Below are 21,179 nucleotides of genomic sequence, written 5' to 3' on the forward strand. Positions count from 1 at the left end.
GTGGTTTACAAGAGACTTGCACACATTCTTAAAGTTTAATTTGGCTGACCATTGTTTAAAAAACACTGTGTTTAGACTCGAATTTCATACACGTATGACGTATTACAGGTCCCAGGGCAATAATCTGAGAGGGAAGATGCAGCATGTAATCTTCTATCATTTTTTTTTAGTTTGGACTCAGTTTGTAAAGACACAACTGGGGCAAAAAGTATTTTAACAATTTCAATCAAATCCAAAATAAACTGGATAAAGGGATAAGAAGGGCAAAATCTTGATCAATATAAGCATTTGTCCAGAGGATTGTTTTAGTCTGTTGTCACTTGAAGCTGAAGTAACATTAAATTTTTTTTATGAATTATAGAGCATTTTTTGAGACATTTTATTAAATTCATTGAGTTTATATTCCAAAATCTCTTTTTCCCAAAGTCTGTTTTTGTTTCATAATGGGTTTTTCAAATTGGTGTATTTATTTCAGAAGGTCATTTAACAACTGAATTTCTTATTCAGGCAATCAGGGTCAGTGGGTGGGACCTGAACGCTCATTGGCTGCTGCTTAAACAGGTGCTTAAAATTAAAGTGTCTCTATTATTACAAAAAAAAAAAATCGTAGTGAAATAAATATTTAATAAAATATTATAGAAAATATACAATGTAAAATAAAAATTAAATGACACATTTTAACACTTTGGTGTTCCATAGTCTAGTTCATATTAAAAAGTTAAATAGACCCTGTGCACGAGAAAATGCTAACTTTCTGGTTTGAGACCGCATGTGGGGTTGTACATTTCCGGTAGCTTTACTTTGCCGTCAATCGCTACTGCGAACATATACTCCAAAATCATATCCAAAACTCGAAAACGGAAAGATTGCGTTAAGTTACAAAGAGGAGAAGGTGGGAACACTCACCACTGTTGTGTCATAAAAAATCTAATGATCAATTTTGACGTTTAAAGAGTTTAAATCGATCAGTTGTTTACATCACTCAACACAAGCAGAACTGCATTACAGAATCAGAAGACACATCGTCCACATTCAGAAGCACATCTCTGTATAGTGACTGGTCTTATGATTTAAACAGGCAAATGTTCAGCATTCAAACTACAGGTGAAGAATAGTCCAACCAGATGTTTCCCCCATTATGTCGAGATCAGCTAGTCAAGCACACACCTACACAGCATGTTAACAAACCGTGAAAAAAGCCACACAAAAAATGAATGATTACTGGTAACGGTTTCTATACATTAGTATTTACGAAGGGTATGTTGTGACTTACCTTCAAAATTACAGTGGTCCCTCGCTATAACGCGGTTCACCTTTCACCTCGCTGTTTCGCTGATTTTTTTAGTGCAAGTTTGCATGCTTTTTTTTTACATCACATTGTGTCCTGCGTCCTGATCGCTGCAGACGATCTCCTCCGTGACGTCTCTCCTGTACAGTACAGAATCGCTGCATCCATCGCTGGCAGTGTGACTCTGAAGTGCAGTACTGTATGTCCACAATGTCCACGAAACTTTTGCACCGTCAAAAAATAAATTTGGCTACTTGATTTCACCTATCGCTGGTTATTTTTAGAACATAACACCCGCGATAAACGAGAGACCGCTGTTTACAGATACTGAGAAATATAACATTTGAATCCATTTTCTGTTTTGCTCTGAGGCGCGGGGGAAAAAATATCGACAAGTCGATGAACATCATTTACAGATATATTGGGTAAATGCCCAAATGTAAATCGCCGCTTGATTCATTCATTTGCTTAACTTGTTTTGGACCGTAAACAGGGCGCAAATAGGACACCGGAAACAAAGCTCCCCACAGGAGTTTCCGCACCGGAAGTAGCATATGCTAATGTGCACATAGTCTATAATGTATTAGCACTAGGTTAGGTTCCTGTATTCCTCCGTAAAACCATCAATCCCACATATCACACGAAAGTCTGGACTACGGCTATGAATTGTAATAATATGTCTCAAAAGAGACTTTAATGCTAAGGCAACAAAAACAAAACAAATCCCACACCTCCAACAGGCCATCTTGTTTGGGAAAAAGACCTGAAAGAAGTTCTTGGCGGGCAGAATAGTAGAGGTCAATACCAAGTTTGAAGGGGTGGTTTATACCAAGTCTGCATTTAACTTGTGTAGTAATGCAATTGTAAAGACGACTACAACAGTCATAGTAATTGATGGGTTATTTGTTAAAATTTGTTTTTCTAATGCCAGTTCATTATGCATGTTATGTTCACGTTTTACAAGCTTTACACAGACGAAAATGTGTAACACTACCTCCCCCCTGGCTGCCCTCAAGTGGCTCTGTCCATTATCTCACTGTTTGAATCGGAGTGAAGGACATGAGGGAGCAGTAGTGATGTGCGATACCACTGATTTTCTTTCCGATCCGATACCAAGTAATGTGTCACAAAAAAAAAAAAAAAAAATCTTATTTGTTGCCTATAAGTGGTTAAATCTTATTTTAAGTTTCAATTGTTCTGATTTGTTACCTGGAATAAGTGTAAAAGTCTTATTTTTTAGCTTTATTTAAATCTAGATATTGTTCTTATTTCAAGAAATCTTAGTAAGAAAAAAAACCTACCCCACTGGCAGATAATTTCACTTGTTTTAAGCAAATCTTCACCAAAAATAAGTGTATTTATCTAGTATTAAGGAAGTGGGTTTTTGCAGTGCCTAAGACCCGAACTCTTCCACGACATGCATTTTTAATTTGTCTTTGATATTTGGGCATATTGGGGCCTGATGAACGTAAAAACAAAGAATTACCAGATTTTTTTTAACCTTATTTTTGTTTTTAAGAAAAATAAGAGCCACATATGAGGATATTTGTTTAAAGTTTTGATAGAACAGTAGCAGTATAATGTCCTCGTAAGTGGATATCAGGCCCATGTAGAGCAAAATTGAGTATTTTGGTCTAAATAACCCAAAATGTGATGTCCACATATGTGGACGCCAGGTCCTAGGAGGTTAAATAGATATAGTTCATTTTGCAGAATTGAAATGGTTTCACTTGACATGGTAATTTTCTTTCTTTGGCATTGGTTACAAAGCTCCGAGGTGGACTCAAGGTGAGACTCAAAGTAGGTACTAAAATATCTTGTGACAATATGAGCTGAACAAGAAGAGCATGCAGAAAAAGGCAGTGAACTAACCAAATAAAGCAAAAGGGGCGATGAGGGAACAGACACAGACCATAGCTGAACTGGCCATCGGGCATACCGGGCATTTGCCAGTGGGCCGATGGTAATTTTTCGTTTTAAATGGGCCAATGTTTTGTTGTTGTTGTCTTTTTTTCGTAACCGTGTAAACAGTGAAAGGTGGCGGATTGGACAGATGCTGGCAGACGTGTAAAAATAACTCGATTGTTTGGTAGTGGCTATGGTGGAGCTTTCACAGATTCAGTAAAATTAGCAAGTGGTGGAGGCCAGCAGGTGGATGGGGGAAAGGGGTGGCGGAGGTGGAGAGACCCAAGGCGGCCGCCAGTCCGACTGTCAGGTGAAATGAGCTTCAGGTAAGAAGTTATGACCTGCAGTCTATCTGGGTCAAACCAAGTTTAGGTGTAGTTTATTTTCGTTGTGCTAACGTTGTGCTACAGTCAGTTACAATAACTCGTACTGTGTACTAGCTAGCATGACGGAGTTTCTATACAGTTGGGTGGGTGCTATGATGTTACTGGTGAACTTTATTTTATTCATATGGTTAGTTAGTAGAGTTGCCAACCGTGCCATAAAAAACGGAATCCTCTGGTATTCAGAGTTAATATTACGCGTTTCACATTGAGCTGAAAATAAACGCGATTTGTCCCGTACTTCAGCTACAATAAAAAAAGGCACAAAGCTGGAGTTATTCTGTGTCTTTACGCTGTCAGCTGCCTCTTCTTCTCTCATTCTCCCCCCTCCCTCTCCTGCTGTTACTTCAATCATGAAACTGATCAGTGATCAGCTGATCTGCGTTTCTGCCACAAGTCCCGTCTCTCTTGCTTGTTTATCTCCCGCTTTGCGCCAGAAAGAGGAAACTAGCGGAGGTCGCGTTAAACAGCAGAAGCGCCTTTAAACTTGATCAGCTGTTGTTAGAATTTATTTAATATTACTTTCTAGTATCAGCTGATGTTTGTTGGAGCTGTAAAAGCTGCTGGTCATGAGATCGGTTTGGTTATCTGGTGAGAGGGAAACATGAAGATGAAACCAGGAGATGTCCTTACTGAATCATCAGAGCTGAACAGGTGATGGAGAAACAGGTTTAGCTTTCAGGTGACATGAATGGGTTGAAGGAAAGCCATGAACTGTTTCTGAGAGACAACTTACACCAGGATCCTTTTCTATGTAGCTGACAGCTGGTAACTGTGCAGGGGCGGGTCTAGCAAAGTTTTGCCAGGGGGGCATGTAGGGCATTAACAGGGAAAGGGGGGCACAAACAAAATACTTTTCTTTCTTATTCTCATTTAAAATTTCTAGCTTTTAACAAATAATTATCCGAATCTTACAACCAAAGTTTTCATCTGATGTAAAATGTATAGAAATCCATTATTGTACATAGTAAGTTTTTTTCAGGGTCCCGACATAATTTCTTCAGATGCCAGTATTTTCCCACATTTTCTAGATACTGTACTAGTACTTTGTGTAAAATGCCATCAAAAAGTCAGTTAAATTTTTATTCTTTCTCACCTGTCTTTCTGTCTCCTTTCACTTTTAAAAGGTTGCCATGTTAGAAAAAATATTTTGCCCTGCCATGCTGTTTATTGATGTGGTAAATAAATAGTTTATGAAAATATCACTAAATCTGTCATTTATTATTTTTAATATTCAGTAATGGTCATGTCTCACCTCTAGTCTTTTCTGTCTTAATTTCAGGTTTCCACCATATGTTGTAGATAGTTCAGGAAGTTAACTCAACCAAGCAGTCTTTGGGTTTCGGCTAAGTACTGTTTAGAATACCAGAATAGGGAGGATGGTGTAGGTTTAAGTTTATTAGATTGATACATATGTACCAACAAGACAGTGTACATCACTGTCACAACGACGTTTGTTTTCATTCAAAGGCTTTATGGTTTTTCCTATAATACCTGGTGGGCCGGTCTCTAGTCAAAATGCCCGGGCTGATTTTTTGTCCCAGTCCAGCCCTGACACAGACTAAATACACACCAGGGCGAGAAATAATAGAGAAAGGAAAATGCACTCGTGAGAGTAAGAAAATAACTAACATCCAAAAACAACAGGAAGTAACTGTGAAATGAGTGGATCCCCGCAGATAACAGAAAGATGAAGTAAGAGGAAACAAATGGAAAGGTAGGACACTTTAGAACATGGGCAAAACAAAATTATTGCTCAGGGAGATTAATAGGTGTTAATTAGCTGTTGAGCTTAAAATCAGAGTTTTCTGTGTGATGGAGGTGGCCCTTTTTTCACCAATATATGCCGAACACGTGACTTAGTCAGGAGGAGAAGGGTATACTAAGGGTTTAAATTGTAATTTGGCACGTGGGAGATGAAGCAGGAGGGAGTTCTGCAAGATTTTCCCTGGCTCTGATCAGCTGACCTGTGCTGCTGCTGCTGCTTTGAGGTTTCCTGCTCTTTATGTATTTAGCCAACTAACTTCAACATATCAGCATATAAGATGTTACATAAGCTATATAGCTGATTTCCAACTCATGGACACTATAAAGTTAGTATGAAAAAGTGCCTTTGTGAGTAAATAAATTCTAAATCATCACTTTAAAGATACATTAATGTCTGCTACCCTTAATGTAACTGAACACTGACCATGAACATTGACCTAAAATGACACTGGCGTGTTCATGGTCAATGAAGTGTACTAAACTGCTTTGTATAGCATTTTCATGCAACCTTTGAACAACACGACATCCGTGTACTTCTGTTTGTTTCGCAAAACCCTTCACAAAAACATAATTTGGCAATACATCATGAATCGATCTGATATCTGGTTTAAAAGGTTTGAAATGACTTAGAATGTTATAAGTAGGATTTACGTTTACAGATTATTTTATTCCTCTTGCTGAGCAGTCCTTACCTTTGAAGATGATCTCACTTCTTCCTCTTCTGTCCTGTACCCATCTTATATCTTTCTCCTTCTGTCGGGGGCCACACAATAACATTTTTTCCACTTAGTGGGAACTACAGCAACTGTACATTTAGCTCACAGATACACTGTGTAACAAACTGCACACGAACACTTTGTTTGATGATATTTTGAGCTGTTTTAAAAGTTTCGTTTCAAATTATTACATGCCACTTTGCTCTTTGCATTTATATTTGCTCCTGTTCTGTTGTGGTAGCTAAATGCAAAGCGCAACTTTATTTACATCTGCATACAGTTACAGTGCATAGATTTAAACACTACAGGTTACTGCTGTATTGTCTAGTAAAGGATATGTAGAAATCGCCTTCGTTTGTCACCAGATTAGAAAACCCCCCCATCAGTTTCACTGATTGTTGACGATAAAAAAGCCTGATCACTTTTATAATCTACGGATGTATACTTGCAATTTCAGCATTGTACAAGAGTATTAGCAAAAGCTTATAACCAAATATAAATACATCTTAAAAGCATCCTGATGACAAAACTATTCGGAAAAAGTGGTCTGGGGCTGATTTGCAGCTTCAGGACTTTATCAACTTGCTGTAATTGACGGAGCCATTAATTCTGCTCTCTACCAGAAAGTCCTGAAGGAGATTCAGTTCATGCAATGAGGTCTAAATTCAAATTGAGATGCTTTGGCGTGACCTTAAACACACCATTCCACAGCAATGTGCAAGACTCTGCGCCAGGTATCACTAATGGTTGATTACAGGGTGCTCTTTCACACAGAGTCAGGTAGGTTTGGATAGCTTTTTCCCCCTTAATAAATAAAACTTTAGTATTTAATCATGTTATTTTTTGTCTATTATTAAAAGTCGTTTGATGATCTGTAACATGTGTGGCAAATATGCAAAAAGAAAATCTTTATATGCCTTATCTCTGACTAGGGTTTTACATTTTTTACAAGCCAGCTAATGAAAGGCAGAATGTGTGTTCACAGTTGGCCCCCAACATTTACACTGCACTTAACCTAAACTCACTTCACCAGGGCTTAACTTGTTGCACTTGTAGTCAAACTGCTCCAACAAAAGGCTGTGTGCAGATCCTTGAAGATAAACTTTATCAATACAGCTTCTTTCCTTTTAAACATTATAAACATATAAGCATTATTTGCACTGCTGCTGTAACAGAGTGGAACATTACGAAACCTAGAAGAGGAACATATGTCGGCCTTATATCATCACTTGTGTCAAGTGGTTGAAACGTGTAAAAGACTTTGTGTAAAGGCTGATCTTGACAACTCATCTTTTATTTTTCAAACGGCTTAAATATTTCTCATGTCTGAGCTAACGGAGCAAATCTAGAGCGAAAAAAAAAACTAGTGAGGCTTTTTAATTGCATTTCAAAGGTGCCACACCCGCCCCAGGTGATGATCTGACAAACTGCAGACAGTTCTCAGAAACACAGCACCTGGTTTACCTCAGGCTAAACCACGGGAAAAAAAATCATGGATGTGTTTCAAAACCACTTTCTGCATTAGTGTAAGCTAACATAGGTACTCTTAAGTGTAGAGTTACTTAAGTTTTAGGGACATTGCTTTTTTCACTATATCTGCTTTATCTGCACATTAGACAATCACCAACACTTAAAAGCAAACTTAAACTCCCTTGCATTCGACCCAGTACGAAACATTGATCTTATTTGTTTTTATAACATTGTGACTGTTTGTTTTCATTGTGGTATAGCTGCATTTAATGTTGTTTTTGTATCAACTTTTTAAAAAAATAGTTTTCAATGTATTTATTCACTTTTCTGTATCTGATGTAGCTGTTTTAAAGTGCTTTAAACTTAGTATTGTATGGTATTAGCTTATTTTATAACGCTTCCATATAGAATTCCACATAATAAGGCATTCAGTATGGTCCTGTGGTACTTTTTACAATGCTTTTTCTATTGTAGATTACACAATTAGTATTCTTTTTGCTGCAGCTGTAATGAAGTAATTTCCCTTGCGGGATCAAGTATCTATTTATTTATCTATATCTCACACACACGTGTGGCTAATGGTACTGGTTGGAGTTTTGCTCTCTTCTTGGATCGCAGTCAGCCGTAAATAGCCAAAATCATTTCAGGAACTTCAGACATTTCAGGCCCTCCCACAAACTGGCTCACTGACGCCCCCCCCCCCCCTCCCCCTTTTCCACCCACCCACTCACTACCCAGCTTCTTCTCAGAAAGAGCGACACCCTGAGCTGGGAAAGCTGTTTGATAACCAGCGTTCAGACACTGGTCGGAGGCAGGCAGGAGCCGCTGTCACGTGCCAGAACCAGTTGAATAATGAAGAGTCGTTGTTGTGTAAGCCAGTCTCTCCGCCTTACCTAACAATTAGCTAGTTTTGGTGATATAACTGAAACTTCAGTTACCTCCGCAGGTACAGATTAGCGTCCTCTACTCGGTAAAAGCGTCACGCCCATAAAACGGAAGCATGTCAACCGAAAAAGGTAAGACTATTGCCATTTTTTTTACTCCCGTTCTGATAAATCGATATCTCAATTCTTAACGGTACTGTAAGTTTTTCGATTTTAAAAGATATATTAACACAGACACGTGAACAACGTATATGTGGCAGGACAGTTCTATAAACGGTGCATATTTGTATTACTTGTGTATTAAACTACGCTATAATGCGTTAGTGTGCTGGTGTCATATGCACAATTTTAATTCTCAACGTTATGTTAACTTTATGTGCATAAGGCAGTTGAATAAAAGGTGGAATATTTTCCTGAAATATTAACACGTGCAGTATTAAAGTATAAAAGTGAAAGTACTTATTTCGAGTAGAGTGCTTTAGGTTTAAGTAAACTGCTTACTTTTATTGGGAGGTCCCTGTTAAAACTTTTTAATAATTTGAATAATTCAGGTAGTTCTTTTGACACTTAGGCGACACTTTATTAAGATTATTGTGGGGCGTTACAGCGCATCCCACTCAGAGATGCTCTTCTGCATGCCTTAGTTAGTTGTAAACAAGTGGTTGTTTGAGTTAGTGTCCACTTTGAGCAGTCTGGTCATTCTCATCTAACCTCTGACATTAACAAGAGATTTTCTCTCAGAGAACTGCTGCTCACCAGATGTGTTCTATTTTCCTGCGCCTTGTCTGTGAACCCCACAGTTGGCTGTATGAGAAAATCCCAGCAGATCTGCAGTTTTTAAGATACTCAAATCAGCCCGTCTGGAATCAGCAACCATGCCATGTTCACCTTTCTTCCCCATTCAAATGTTCTTCATCATCTTGACCATGTCTACATGCCCTAATGCACTGAGGTGCTGCCCTATAATTGGCTCATTAGATATCTGCATTAATAAGCAGTTGAACACGTGTTCTTACCAAAGTGGCTGATGAGTGCAGATATCAGCTGACTCATTATAGGCAAGAAACTGTGACTTAGCACTAAAAACTATTCAATTTATTGACTTTACTGTGCAGTAAGTATACACAATATAATGCTTTCTATAATTTGCAGATTTTTGGAGATCAATAAAGTATTTCTGATCTATCTGATTTTTCTTTAGTTATATTTATTATTTTTCTAACACAAAATGCTGAAAGTGAAAAAAACGTTTCTGTAAGGATAATGCATGAATAATGTATATTAGTCATTACCTCAATTTTCTGATATTCTTAAAACCAGCTGAATAATTTACTTGATATTAAACATCGACTCAGAGTTTCTGAGATGCATCATTTTACTGGAGCAGGAAATGACAATAAAACTAGAATGGAGACATCATTAAGTAACATTACATATGACATCCTCCCCAGTTCCTGACACCCCAGTGGAAGTCATTGTGGACCTTTTAACTAAAGCCCAGGACATAGCTGCATCCTGTGGGAATGTTCCAGAAGAGTTGACAAGCCACTTGCAGAAGGCTCTGGACATCGCCAGTGGGCTGGATGACTACCTGGAGAAAATGACCACACAGGAAAGTGAACAGCTTGCAGAACTTTTTAAGTAAGTCCTCACTTATAATCATAAAGCACAGCAAGCATTTGCTGTGTGAAATAAGCATTAACATATTCGATTACACTCCATTGTAGAAAGACTTTTTCTCATGACTGGGATCAAGTGCACAAGGAGGGCAAGACTATGTTCAAGCTTCCCAAGGAATGTATCACTGGACACGTTGAAGGTGGGACTTTCATACATGTGCTGCTTACACTATACCATTTTCTTTTTTACTGGTTTAGTCATATTGTGATAACATGATCTGTGATCTGTTTTTGGCAGGTCAAACGCTGAAGATGCTGATCCACATGAGTCAAGCAAAAAGGGTCCTAGAGATCGGGATGTTCACTGGCTATGGAGCTCTGTCGATGGCTGAAGCCCTACCAGAGGACGGGTGCTTAGTGGCCTGCGAGTTGGAGCCATACCTTAAAGAGTTTGCTCAGCCCATTTTTGATAAGTCTCCACATGGTAAAAAGATTAACGTCAAGACTGGAAATGCCATGGAGACACTAAAGGTGAATAAAAATCGATCAACTTTGGATCCTTTTGAAGGTCCAATGAACTGTTTTGCAAACTAAAAATACATTTAGGTAACACTTAGCCTTCACTGCGTGTCACATGCGTTCCATAATCAGAACAGTCCAAGGCTAACGCTGACCCTTTTTGTCAATAAGTGAACAAACTGTGGGTCATGGGGTCAGTTTTGTAATAACGTTGTCTCTGTTCCAGGAATTAGCCACCGCCGGTGAACAGTTCGACATGGTTTTCATCGATGCAGACAAAAACAACTACATCAACTACTACAAATTTATCATGGACAACAACATGCTCAGATTGCGAGGGGTCATATGTATCGATAACTCGCTGTTCAAAGCCAGGGTTTATCTTAATGAAACCACAGATAGCAATGGACTGGCCCTTCGCGAGTTCAACCAGTTTGTGTCTAATGACCCCCGAGTAGAGCAGGTGAGTTTCAGATGTTTTCGTGTTGCAGTCAGTTGTTTGTTGGTTAACCTTTATTCTAATAATGCCTCCTTGTTTGAAAGGTCATAGTCCCTTTAAGAGACGGCCTCACTCTTATCCGTCGGGTACCTCCGGCTGCTGAGTGCTTTCGGCATCAGGTACTGTTAACCTCCCTCAGTCACAGCTGATATACGTGCCTTCACTATTCACAGTATCAGCAATACTATAACATTAAATGCTAGATATAAACACCTCACAACTCAGGGATAAGCGGGATCCAAGTTTATCTCACCTACCAAGTAGTGATTTAATTCTTTTCATGACCCCATCAAAAGAAAGAGTTTACCATATAAACAATTCATCTCCCTCATCATGACACAAATGAATGAATGAAATAAAATGTTTGGGGCACTTATTCAGTGTGGTTAATTTTACTTACAGATGATCTAAAAGGTCTGTGTTGAGGTTTTTTCATACGGTGAAAAGTTAAATCCTATTTTAAAATATACCTGTTAGCACTTGTTAGCAGGAGCTTTTCTATGTTGATTTGTATCTGCTTACTTGTACTCCTTCTTTCACTGTGCCATTATTGATTCTATCTGTGGCTTCCCTGCAAAATCCTATTGATTTATGGATTACCACTTTGTAGTTCTGACTACGTTTTATTTACAGCATGTAATGATTGATGTGACGAGTTTCTCCAGGCATCATCATACTTACTGATCACATCTGCCTGTTTATTCTCGTTCATTAGTGTAAAATTACAGATGATGAGGTTTTCCGTGGGGTCACAGGGCGTTTCATCCTGGATCGAATGCGTCTTGACGGTAAGGTGGCCTATGTGACAGGCGCTGGACAAGGCATAGGCCGAGCATTCGCTCACGCTCTGGGTGAAGCTGGTGCAAAGGTGGCTGTGGTAGACCTGGATGGAGCAAAAGCTGAGACAGTCGTTGAGGAGCTCTTCCTTAAAGGTAACAAAAAACATACAAGGACTGACTTGAATGCCCTTTTTTTCACAGCCCATCCTAGTTTAGAGAATGGATTCCCAAAGTGGTCTGCAGCCTCCTGGTGGGCTATTAAGGTACTGCAGGTTGGCCCTGTGAAGTAGTGGTGTGCGGATCGATATTGACATACCGATTCCTCCGATACCAGTTATTTATGTTCTAGAATTGATTCTCAAATTAAAATATCAATATTTTAGTAATTTGGGGTAAATATGTAGTTTACCATTAACTGGAACACAGCAGAACTACTTCCTCTTCCGCCTTTCATAGTCATGTGCGAAATATGGCTGTATGAATGTGTCGCAGCCCCTTGACGTGCACACTCACAACAATGGCTGAGCGTAACTGGAGTCATGTGTGGACGTATTTTACCTCCACAAACAGCCGAGACGCAGTTTGCGATAACTGTGGCAGACAGTGAGGTGTTGTGGCAACATCACTAACCTCGTCAAACACCTCAGAGTAAATCATGTCACAGAATATGATGAGCTTATGTTGAGGCAAATTGAAGGGGAGGAGAGGTGCTGCTAGGGCGAGACAGACGTCTCTCACGGAGTCCTTTAGTGCTGCAGGCAGGCAACGTGTTCAAATAGCGCACAACTTCAGGTTTTTTATTTCTATATGATAATTCTGCATTTTTAAGCAATAAGAACAAGTAGTCTGATGTTCTGTAATCATTATGAAGCTATGGTTGTTATATAGGCTAGGACTGAATGGTCAGTGTTCATACTGTAAGGATCATGGCATATGTCTGTATGTCTCCTTCTTAACTGGTGAGCCAATCAATGTGAGACTTTACACGAACATTGTTACATAGACAGTGATTATTAACATGTACAGGTTTCTGAAAATACTTTTATTACAAATCTAAATTCTTTGAATTTCTGTATATATTGTATATATATATATATATATATATATATATATATTTTGTATACATTAAGTTAATTTCATCATCTCCCCCCCGCACTTGTGATTTTACATTCTCCATTTGTGTTTGTTTCATTGAATGGACGTCACTCACGTAACTTCAAGGTCAACAAAATTTATATCTGGGACAGAATTTAGGGATAGAGTCGCCACTAAATATGGAATGAAGTCCACTTACTAGGATGGCTTTAATCCACAACTCCTAAAACAGTGTGGTTCAGTTTTATTCTGTAATCAGTAATTAAGGAAAAAAAGTTACTGGTTACTTTCCTTTCTTTACTCACTTGATTGTTGTTATGGTTGTTGTTCTTAAGTTGTTCCTTTCCTTAAAACTTTCCTTAAAGTTAATAAGAAGAACTACATTACAACCCTGATTTAACATAACTTGCTCCTTTTTTTTCGGACTGTTCACCCTGCTGTGACTCAATTGTTAAAGAAGTCCAAAGGAATGTGATGCTGAACAGCCTGGAGTCTCCCTGCTTTTGTTCGCTGCAATAGCCGAAATACTGCAGATGTCTTAAGATTGCTTGCGGTGCAGAGCAATAAGTTCAAAGACATCGATGACAGCCAGAAATTAAAATGAAAACCTGTAAGAGTCACAACAATATGTTGGCCTCAAAGTGGTGAAGCTGGCCTTAAACTGGAAAATCTGCTATGACAGCATCACTGTTGAATAGCACGCTTCAAACCGGGCTTTATTTGTGAGAAAACAAGCATGCCCTGCGTTTATTCATTCAAAATGAGTTTCACATTGTGAATTTTGTCATTAGTTTGTGTCTTGACCAGCAGATGGCAGCATACTAAAGGATAAAATGTTTGATCAAACGTGATCTCACTATATCCACATTACTTAGGGCATTACTTTTTGTGTCAAAGAATCTAAAATGCCGAATTTTCTCACAGTACACCCCTGTGTTACTTTCAAACAGGTATCAATGCCATTTCGATAACAGCTGACATCAGCAAGTCAGATGACGTCCAGAGGATGATCGACGCCATCGTTTCCAAATGGGGAGTGATCCACATTGGTTGTAACAATGCTGGCATCAACATGAACTCAGCCAGCGAAGACACCAGTCTAGAGGAGTGGGACAAAACCTTTAATGTGAACCTCAGGGGGACCTTCATGTGCTGTCAGGTGTGTGTCACCTCCCATCCTGTGCGAGGGTAGTGCAATAGCAGTAAATATTATCAAGTATTTTTCCAAGTGATTTGGTCCTAATTAGTTTTGTAAGAGATTCACTCACATACACCTCTGCTTTGATAAACACTGGGTAGGAAGACGTTTTGTAGCATACACACGGGTTTTATGTTTACCAGAACTGCCAGAAAATGTACTTAACCACTGTAGCTTTCGCTCATCTCACTGCACTAATTTTATAGAGTTGGTTTATTTCCATTACAAATTAAAAACTAATCTATAAACAGAGACAAATTCAAAATGAATCGTGCACTTATTGATCAGTCAGATTCACTAATAGGAAAGTGTTTGAATGAACATGTTTACTGAAGCAAATCTAAAACAGAGCTGCCTCTATAGCAGCTGAAGACTTGACATACATAAATCACATTATCTGTCCTTTTGTGACGGGTCATGTTTTCTTGCTGTTTTCGAAGCTTAAGAAGGAAAAAATCCTGATTCTGCACACACAACGAGTACAGTTCATGCAAACACCCCATAGCTGAAATGTTATTTTCTGTTAAAATGAAAAATGCATCCATCAGTTTAATATATTTACAAATTATTCCCAGTTAAATATGAGTAAAAAAGAGCCAAACAGATTCTCGGTGACGTATTCCTTCAGCACTCTATTTCTGTCCAAACTAGTTAAGACTGTGACCTAATTAATGGTCCAACCAGCTTGAGCTCCTTTGTAGAAACTAAATTTAGTCCTAAATTATCGAGTTGCTGCGAGACATCTATATGTACAACCTACAACCCCCCCCCACGCCCACCCTTTTTTTTGTGCCGCTTTCAAATCCACACCAAACGTTTTCCCGTCTCCGACGATAAACTGCATGTTTTTGTGTTGATCTGTGCTCAGCTTTGGGCATGGCATATCAGGGCCTTAATAATAAGGTGTTTAACGTGTCTCTCGCCCCTCCGAATCCTTGCCTTAGGCAGCAGGTCGAGTGATGTTGAAGCAAGGGTACGGCAAGATTATCAACACAGCTTCCATGGCCAGTCTAATAGGTGAGTGATGATTCTATTTCCCCACTTTCTCTCTGGAGCCCCTCCATGTCTGCTTTTAATCTCTCCATTTGGCGTGGAGAGTTGGGCAGAGTGAAGGAGGGGGAGGAAGGGAGAGTTAAATACATTTGTGCTGTACAGCTATGTGGGTGAGTGCACATCGCATTAGATTTTCATCTTCAAACAAAGTCTTTTTTTTAGCAGTTTTCTTCGTTTATGAGAAACTTAAGGTGAGCCTTCACTTTTAAAACAGGATTAGGCAACTTTTAGCCCAGTTAAACAGTTCTATAGAGATGCATCCACCCCTGCATACAGTAGCAGTGTTGTGATTGCATCTCGCCGAGGCATTTTTGCATCATAATAAACATCCCCTCTCCGCGGAGCTGTCTGGAGGATGTGGAAGGCAACCTGAGGTCCAACTTGGGAGGGGAGGGTTCCTGTGCCGCGGCAAAACCCCAGCCTGTGCCAACGGCCTTGTTTGAACAGCGGAAGACACTTTTAGAGTTTAGTGGGAGCCTAGTAAAAGCCTTGTAATTCGCTGCACCGGTGTAATGTTCCTCCTCCAACAGGTTTCTCCAGAGGAACTGCAACACTTCATCAGCAGTATAGTCAAATCGCCAGTAAAGCGCCGTGCCATATGGACCCCAGTCCCGACTGCAGGGGCAATCTGTAAAACAGGAACATGCTGGTAAATAGAGGCCGGCATAAAGAAAATGATCAATTACTCGCATTACGCTCAGTCCTTCAGGAATTTACTTTATTGGTCTGGACATCTGTTATAATATTGTCATAATGTGTAATCAGATGGGACCTGTTCTAGCCAAGTGGACGACCAAAAAGCAGCCGTAAATGTCCAATTAAAATGCACAATGACAGCTTTTTGTCCATCTGCTGAATGGAATGTGCTCGTGGGCCTGCAAACACCCCCTCGACACACACACACAGACACTCTCTGAACATCAACAACTATTTTTTTCTGAATGACGGCCAGCAGCTCAAAGACACCCGGACAGGAAATATCTATCTTGATTTTTTTTTTTTTCTTTTCTTTTTTGGTTTTGACCTTACTTGAGGGATTTGTGACTCTCGCACTCATACCTGCAGATCTGCCCTGCATAGAAATGGACATAACAACAGCAGCTGGGAAAAGAGTACATCATTTGAACTCCTTATCTGCTCAGAAGAATTCAAAATTTAAAAGGCGTGCCTGATAAAGAGCATGTTTTCTCCCACTTGCAACGGGCAATAAGTAGGGTGAATGTTAAAGAGGGCTTTGGAAAATGCTCTCCTTCTACTTCTTTTTCGCTTCTCTGGGGATTACTGCTCTTTAAGACGGCGAAAAACATCAATGCAGGTTTATTTAAAGGATGAAGGCATTTTCTGAATGGTATTTTGCGGCCGTATCATCAGGTCTTGAGCAAGGATTAGTGCTGTTAGGCATTTTGAGCTGTGTTTCCTGTCCTGATAAGTCGGATTTCACCTTCAATCTGCGTGTAAGCCCTGGGCTCGGCTCATCCTCGCCTGCTCCTCTGAGGTCCCAGCCTACCCTTATCCAGCCCAGCCCAACCCAACCTTACCTTCCTCTGCAATCTCGTTGCTGAACCCTGCTCATGGCTACCATCCTCCTGTCCCACCCTTTACTTGTTATTTCTTCAACACATCCCAGCTTTTACCCCTACACTGCAAATTTTATTCCTCTTTGTCTTCTTTTTTCCAACATCCCTAAATTGCATGCAGGATGCTCCAGCCCTTTTCTCCTCAGGACCACTCTCTGCCTCTCCGCAGCTGGCTGGTATTTATCATCCCCGGTCTCACACTGAAGCCATTTGGCAGTCAGATCGGCGGGTGATGAGGTTAACTACTAAAGTTGTATGTAACTTGGAGCCTTCCTTGTGATGATTAATCAACCAGGAGAAAATGAGCCCCTGTCCCGGCATCCCATGCAGTGTGCAGCATCTGTGATGGTCAAGGCAAACAAATGGCTCCCTCCCTTTGTTGCTGAGGACAGAGCATAACTGGACATTATAAGCAATTAATTTTACCTAGCATCATCCACAGAGTCCCCAGCAGCTAATGGAAGAGCTTTTATGTAGTGTGCACAAGAAACCACAGGAACTGGAATGTGCACCGTAGAAGCTATTGGCCCGCTGTAAGAAGGAAACTCTTCAGTTAAGGCAAATGATAAAACAACAAGAGGCTTTAATAAGAATGTGAAAAGTGCATACCACTATTAATGATGCTGTAATTGTTGCCTTCTTAAATGGCACGTGCCACCTCCCGAAATGGACAGCAGTGACTTTTTTCAGTAACTCATTTTCTTTCCACCCTTCACTGTCCAGTCCCCCATCCTCAGAAGCAGCTTTCATACAACACATCCAAGGCCGGTGTGGTCAAACTGACTCAGACTCTGGGCACTGAATGGGCCGACAGAGGAGTGCACGTCAACTGCATCTCGCCGTAAGTACTGCCTATTTTTGGCCTTCCTCGTCTTCCTCCAAAACACAGCGGCCCACCTTTTGATTATAGCAAGCTGCGAAAGGAGGCAGTGATTAGCGCCGTTTTGCTTTCATATGAAGAGCTCCCGTTTGAGGGGGATGCACTAATTTAAGTCCTCAAACAATGCATCAGTGCTTAATTAGATGACGTCTTGAGGGATGAATCAACCAAACACTTGCTCTAATTGTTCTGTTCAATTAGGGAATCAAATTTGCAACCTCACTCCAAGTGTCGGCGCAACAATAGCGCCCTTGTTTGTATCTATTTGTCTGTGAAGCTGAGCAGTAGGAAGAAAAAGGAGGAGAACACAGGAAGGGGGCTGTTTGAATGTGTGTCGGGAGGGGAGGTAGGGGTGGTGGTTGAGGGGGGGGGGGGGTGTTAAGTGAAGCATCTCTTAGCCCCAGCCATCCCTGAGCAAATCCGTCCGGTGGCACCGGGCGAGCCGGGCCCAGTCACAGCCCCAGAACAAAGCCCTCACACACGCGCCACGCTCAGCTTTATTTATCGGCAGCTTGTTTGCTAATTTTAATTTGCAAAGAAGCAATTCACTTCCCCCCCCACCCTCGCTAACCGGGTGTCTCAATGGGCCGCTGATTTCTTTGAAGTGACAGTCGGTAAATATGCATAAAAAAGGGACACAATTAGCGCTCACGAGGTTGACTGGAGCCTGATTCCATTGGCAACTTTAGCCGCAGCGGTGATAAGCTGCATTATCTAGAAAATTGGCTGAGGGAAAACAGTACCTCTGATTGCCAGGAAAGGTTCCAGATAACAGGGCAGCTGAAGAGAAATATAATTGAGGTGGAATATGTTAACCAAGGTGTCACACGCTCCTTGGAAGTGCTAATTTAGCCAAATGTTGGAATTCCATATCAAGGCACCAGGATACATCGAACAATGATTCAGGCCTCATGGCTTTTAGTCACTGTCACAGCGATTGTGGGGAAAGTCAGAAGTCGTCTCGTATTAGGCGCAGGCGGGCATGTTGACATATTTATTCAAATGTAAGCTCTGTGATATTTGACTGTAGAGGAGTGGAGAGAATGGCATTTGTTGTGACACGGCGCTATTAGATGCCAGTGTGCAACCAGCAAACTAAAAGCAGCGGTTTTCTGATAAACTTCGCCTAAATACTGTCTCGGCATCAAAGTAGCACATTTCAATGGGGAAATATAATAAGTATTTAACCAAAGGCTATGTGCAAATTATACCACACGTCCCCTCGTACCCATGGGCTCTTCCAGAGATGTGCCAGTCATTAAAGTGCCACCCGTCCCACAGTAAATATCATCAGAGATGCCATGCCATGCCCTTTCTGCAAAGGATAATTGGGTTTATTTTTGTCACCAAAGTGGTGGCTCTGAAACAACGCTGTCACTCCTGGCTCTGAACTGTGATGTCTTCTGATTTCATTGTGTGTGTCTGTGTGTGTGTGCTTTTCCCTCCTCTTTCGCTCTCTCACTTTGTCTGCTTCTCTTTTCAGGGGGATTGTTGACACCCCTCTCATCCACTCGGAGAGTCTGAGGCCTCTGGTGCAGCGCTGGCTGTCAGATATTCCTGCTGGTAGACTGGCTCAAGTGACAGACCTGCAAGCTGCAGTGGTCTACTTGGCATCTGATGCCTCTGACTACATGACAGGGCATAACTTAGTCATAGAAGGTGGGCAAAGTCTGTGGTAGAAGGGTTAGATGAAGAGATGAAAACTTTCCTCCCCCCTCTTCTTCATTCTCCAGGGATTAAAAATAGGTGGCATTCATATTATGTCCCTTTGAGACTTGAACAGTAATATCAGTTTAAATGAAACTGCAGTTTCTGGACAGGTGAGATCAGTTTTGGGAGTTTGGGGTTTTTTTTCTCTGTGCAGACTGTAGGCTTAGTTCAATGTCCGGTGTGGTACAACAGCAGAAAATGTTTTACTGAAAGGAAAATAAAGCAACAATGTTAAATACAGGAAAGAGTTATAAACATTTTTTTTATTACCAATTCTTTTAGCAGGAAAGTACCAAGCGTTACTTTCAATTGAGACCAAATTATCACAGTTTCTTTTTTGTTACAGTGTTTTATTCCCTGGATGCTGCTTAAACATACTGATGACTGTGACTGTAACACTTTATTGTATCTGCTCCAACACAAACACAGATAAATGCTGTCAAAAATACAAATGGGTAATAAAAAGTAAAAAGGTTTTGTATTGTAATGAACTGGGGGAAGTTATCCTTGCATGTTAAAGTGAAAGACTGTGTGTGACTGTTTTTTTCCCTCTCATTAGCTGCTGTTGAGTGCTGTGTACAACAATTAGTCCCAATATTAAAACCACTGACATGTGAAATGAATAATATTGATCATGTGTTTGCCGGCATCCTGGTGTCCCTGAACGCGACTGGCTCTTCCCCATAGATGTGCCACAATGCAAAAATTGTTCAGGGACAAGAATGTGACAAAAACTCCTAAGGCGCTGACCTGACCTATTTGTCTATTAGGCAAATAGGAACAAGCTTGATCCACAGAGGCTGCTACCTTAAAGACCCAAAGGATCAGCTGCCACCACCCTGGCACCCAAAGCCACATGCCCTGGTGCGCTGTTTGGTATGACAAAGAAGACCTGCATAACAGGTAGTTTTGATGTTTTTGCCGACAGCACCAGTAAACTGATATATTTTGTGAATTCTTAAAAACTCCAGAAATTTGCTCCTACACAATGTTTGCTTCATCGGTGACCAGTCACACCAGTGTGGGAGTGTTCTTGCACGTCTTGCACCTCGCTCTATTTCGCCTAGGACTCGTGCACCCAGCATGATGGACCGAGCAGTCACCAGTCCGCTTCTCTCTACCTCTTTCTTGCCAAATGGTCCCCAGAAGTGGTACTTGTGAGAACCATCTTAATTGCTCCATTAACTGTTTGTGTGCTGAAAAACAATACTTAAAGGAGAGGTTAGCAGAGGAGGTGACCCTGGTTGCTGCAATTACATGAAAAGTAGTGGCCAATTAGTGCTCTCTGCAATGTGACACTGTTGCTGTTTGTGTGAGCAACTTCAAGTTCTCACTGTTAGTGACCAATCTCTGATTTCCATAATTGTGAGATTGGTCATTAATCGGAATGGCTCGTGAGAGGATCCCATTAAGATATGGAGTGAGATCTGATCATCTCCTCTCTCTTCTGTATTTATCTCCAGCTGCATTGGCACATTGGAAATTATTGGGATTCTTATCCTCGTATTTTCTGGTGAAATATCAAACTTTGGCTCAGCATCTGGAGGTGAGACTTTGTAGAATTTGTTCACGAGTTTGTCCTTTGTAGGACTGTTTCACTGTTTTGCCACTGAGGGGCAGCATAGAGTCAGGTGCAGCACTGATGCAAGGACAAAAACTTACAACAAGGGGTTATCACATTATTTGCTATCATCTAAAGATAATAACAGCGAGCTGCTACATGTATGTGGGCAGATTATTGCAAGAAGACCTCTCCAATTCTAGTATGCAAACAGCTCAATGTGACAGTCAAAGAAAAACTGAATAAATACTCATATATCTTTAATTAAATGTGGTG

The 21,179-nt window shown here is 40.5% G+C and overlaps 1 protein-coding gene across 2 annotated transcripts; it reads left to right on the forward strand.

Moving 5' to 3' along the window:
• Positions 1–8,251: 8,251 nt before the first annotated feature.
• LOC113022938 (uncharacterized) lies at positions 8,252–19,965 on the forward strand. 2 transcript variants are annotated; one of them, XM_026168889.1, is made up of 12 exons: positions 8,252–8,399; positions 8,476–8,545; positions 9,865–10,054; positions 10,141–10,232; positions 10,331–10,563; positions 10,778–11,014; positions 11,095–11,169; positions 11,766–11,982; positions 13,875–14,083; positions 15,067–15,139; positions 17,476–17,593; positions 19,116–19,965. In XM_026168889.1, exons 2-12 carry the CDS (start codon positions 8,530–8,532, stop codon positions 19,309–19,311), a joined length of 1,656 nt encoding a protein of 551 aa, XP_026024674.1. In that variant the 5' UTR covers positions 8,252–8,399; positions 8,476–8,529; the 3' UTR covers positions 19,312–19,965. The 2 variants fall into 2 exon arrangements, with proteins under 2 accessions (XP_026024674.1, XP_026024673.1); XM_026168888.1 differs by having other exon boundaries at positions 8,252–8,545.
• Positions 19,966–21,179: the final 1,214 nt, after the last annotated feature.

This window comes from Astatotilapia calliptera, chromosome 5, assembly GCF_900246225.1.
Source record: "Astatotilapia calliptera chromosome 5, fAstCal1.2, whole genome shotgun sequence".
Classification (NCBI taxonomy): Eukaryota; Metazoa; Chordata; class Actinopteri; order Cichliformes; family Cichlidae; genus Astatotilapia; species Astatotilapia calliptera.

Bases quoted from the DNA above. Each gene is read 5' to 3' on its own strand.
- LOC113022938 (XM_026168888.1), top strand. The intron at 10,233-10,330 runs GTGGGACTTTCA...TGTTTTTGGCAG, and splicing joins TATCACTGGACACGTTGAAG to GTCAAACGCTGAAGATGCTG. The intron at 17,594-19,115 runs GTAAGTACTGCC...TTCTCTTTTCAG, and splicing joins CACGTCAACTGCATCTCGCC to GGGGATTGTTGACACCCCTC.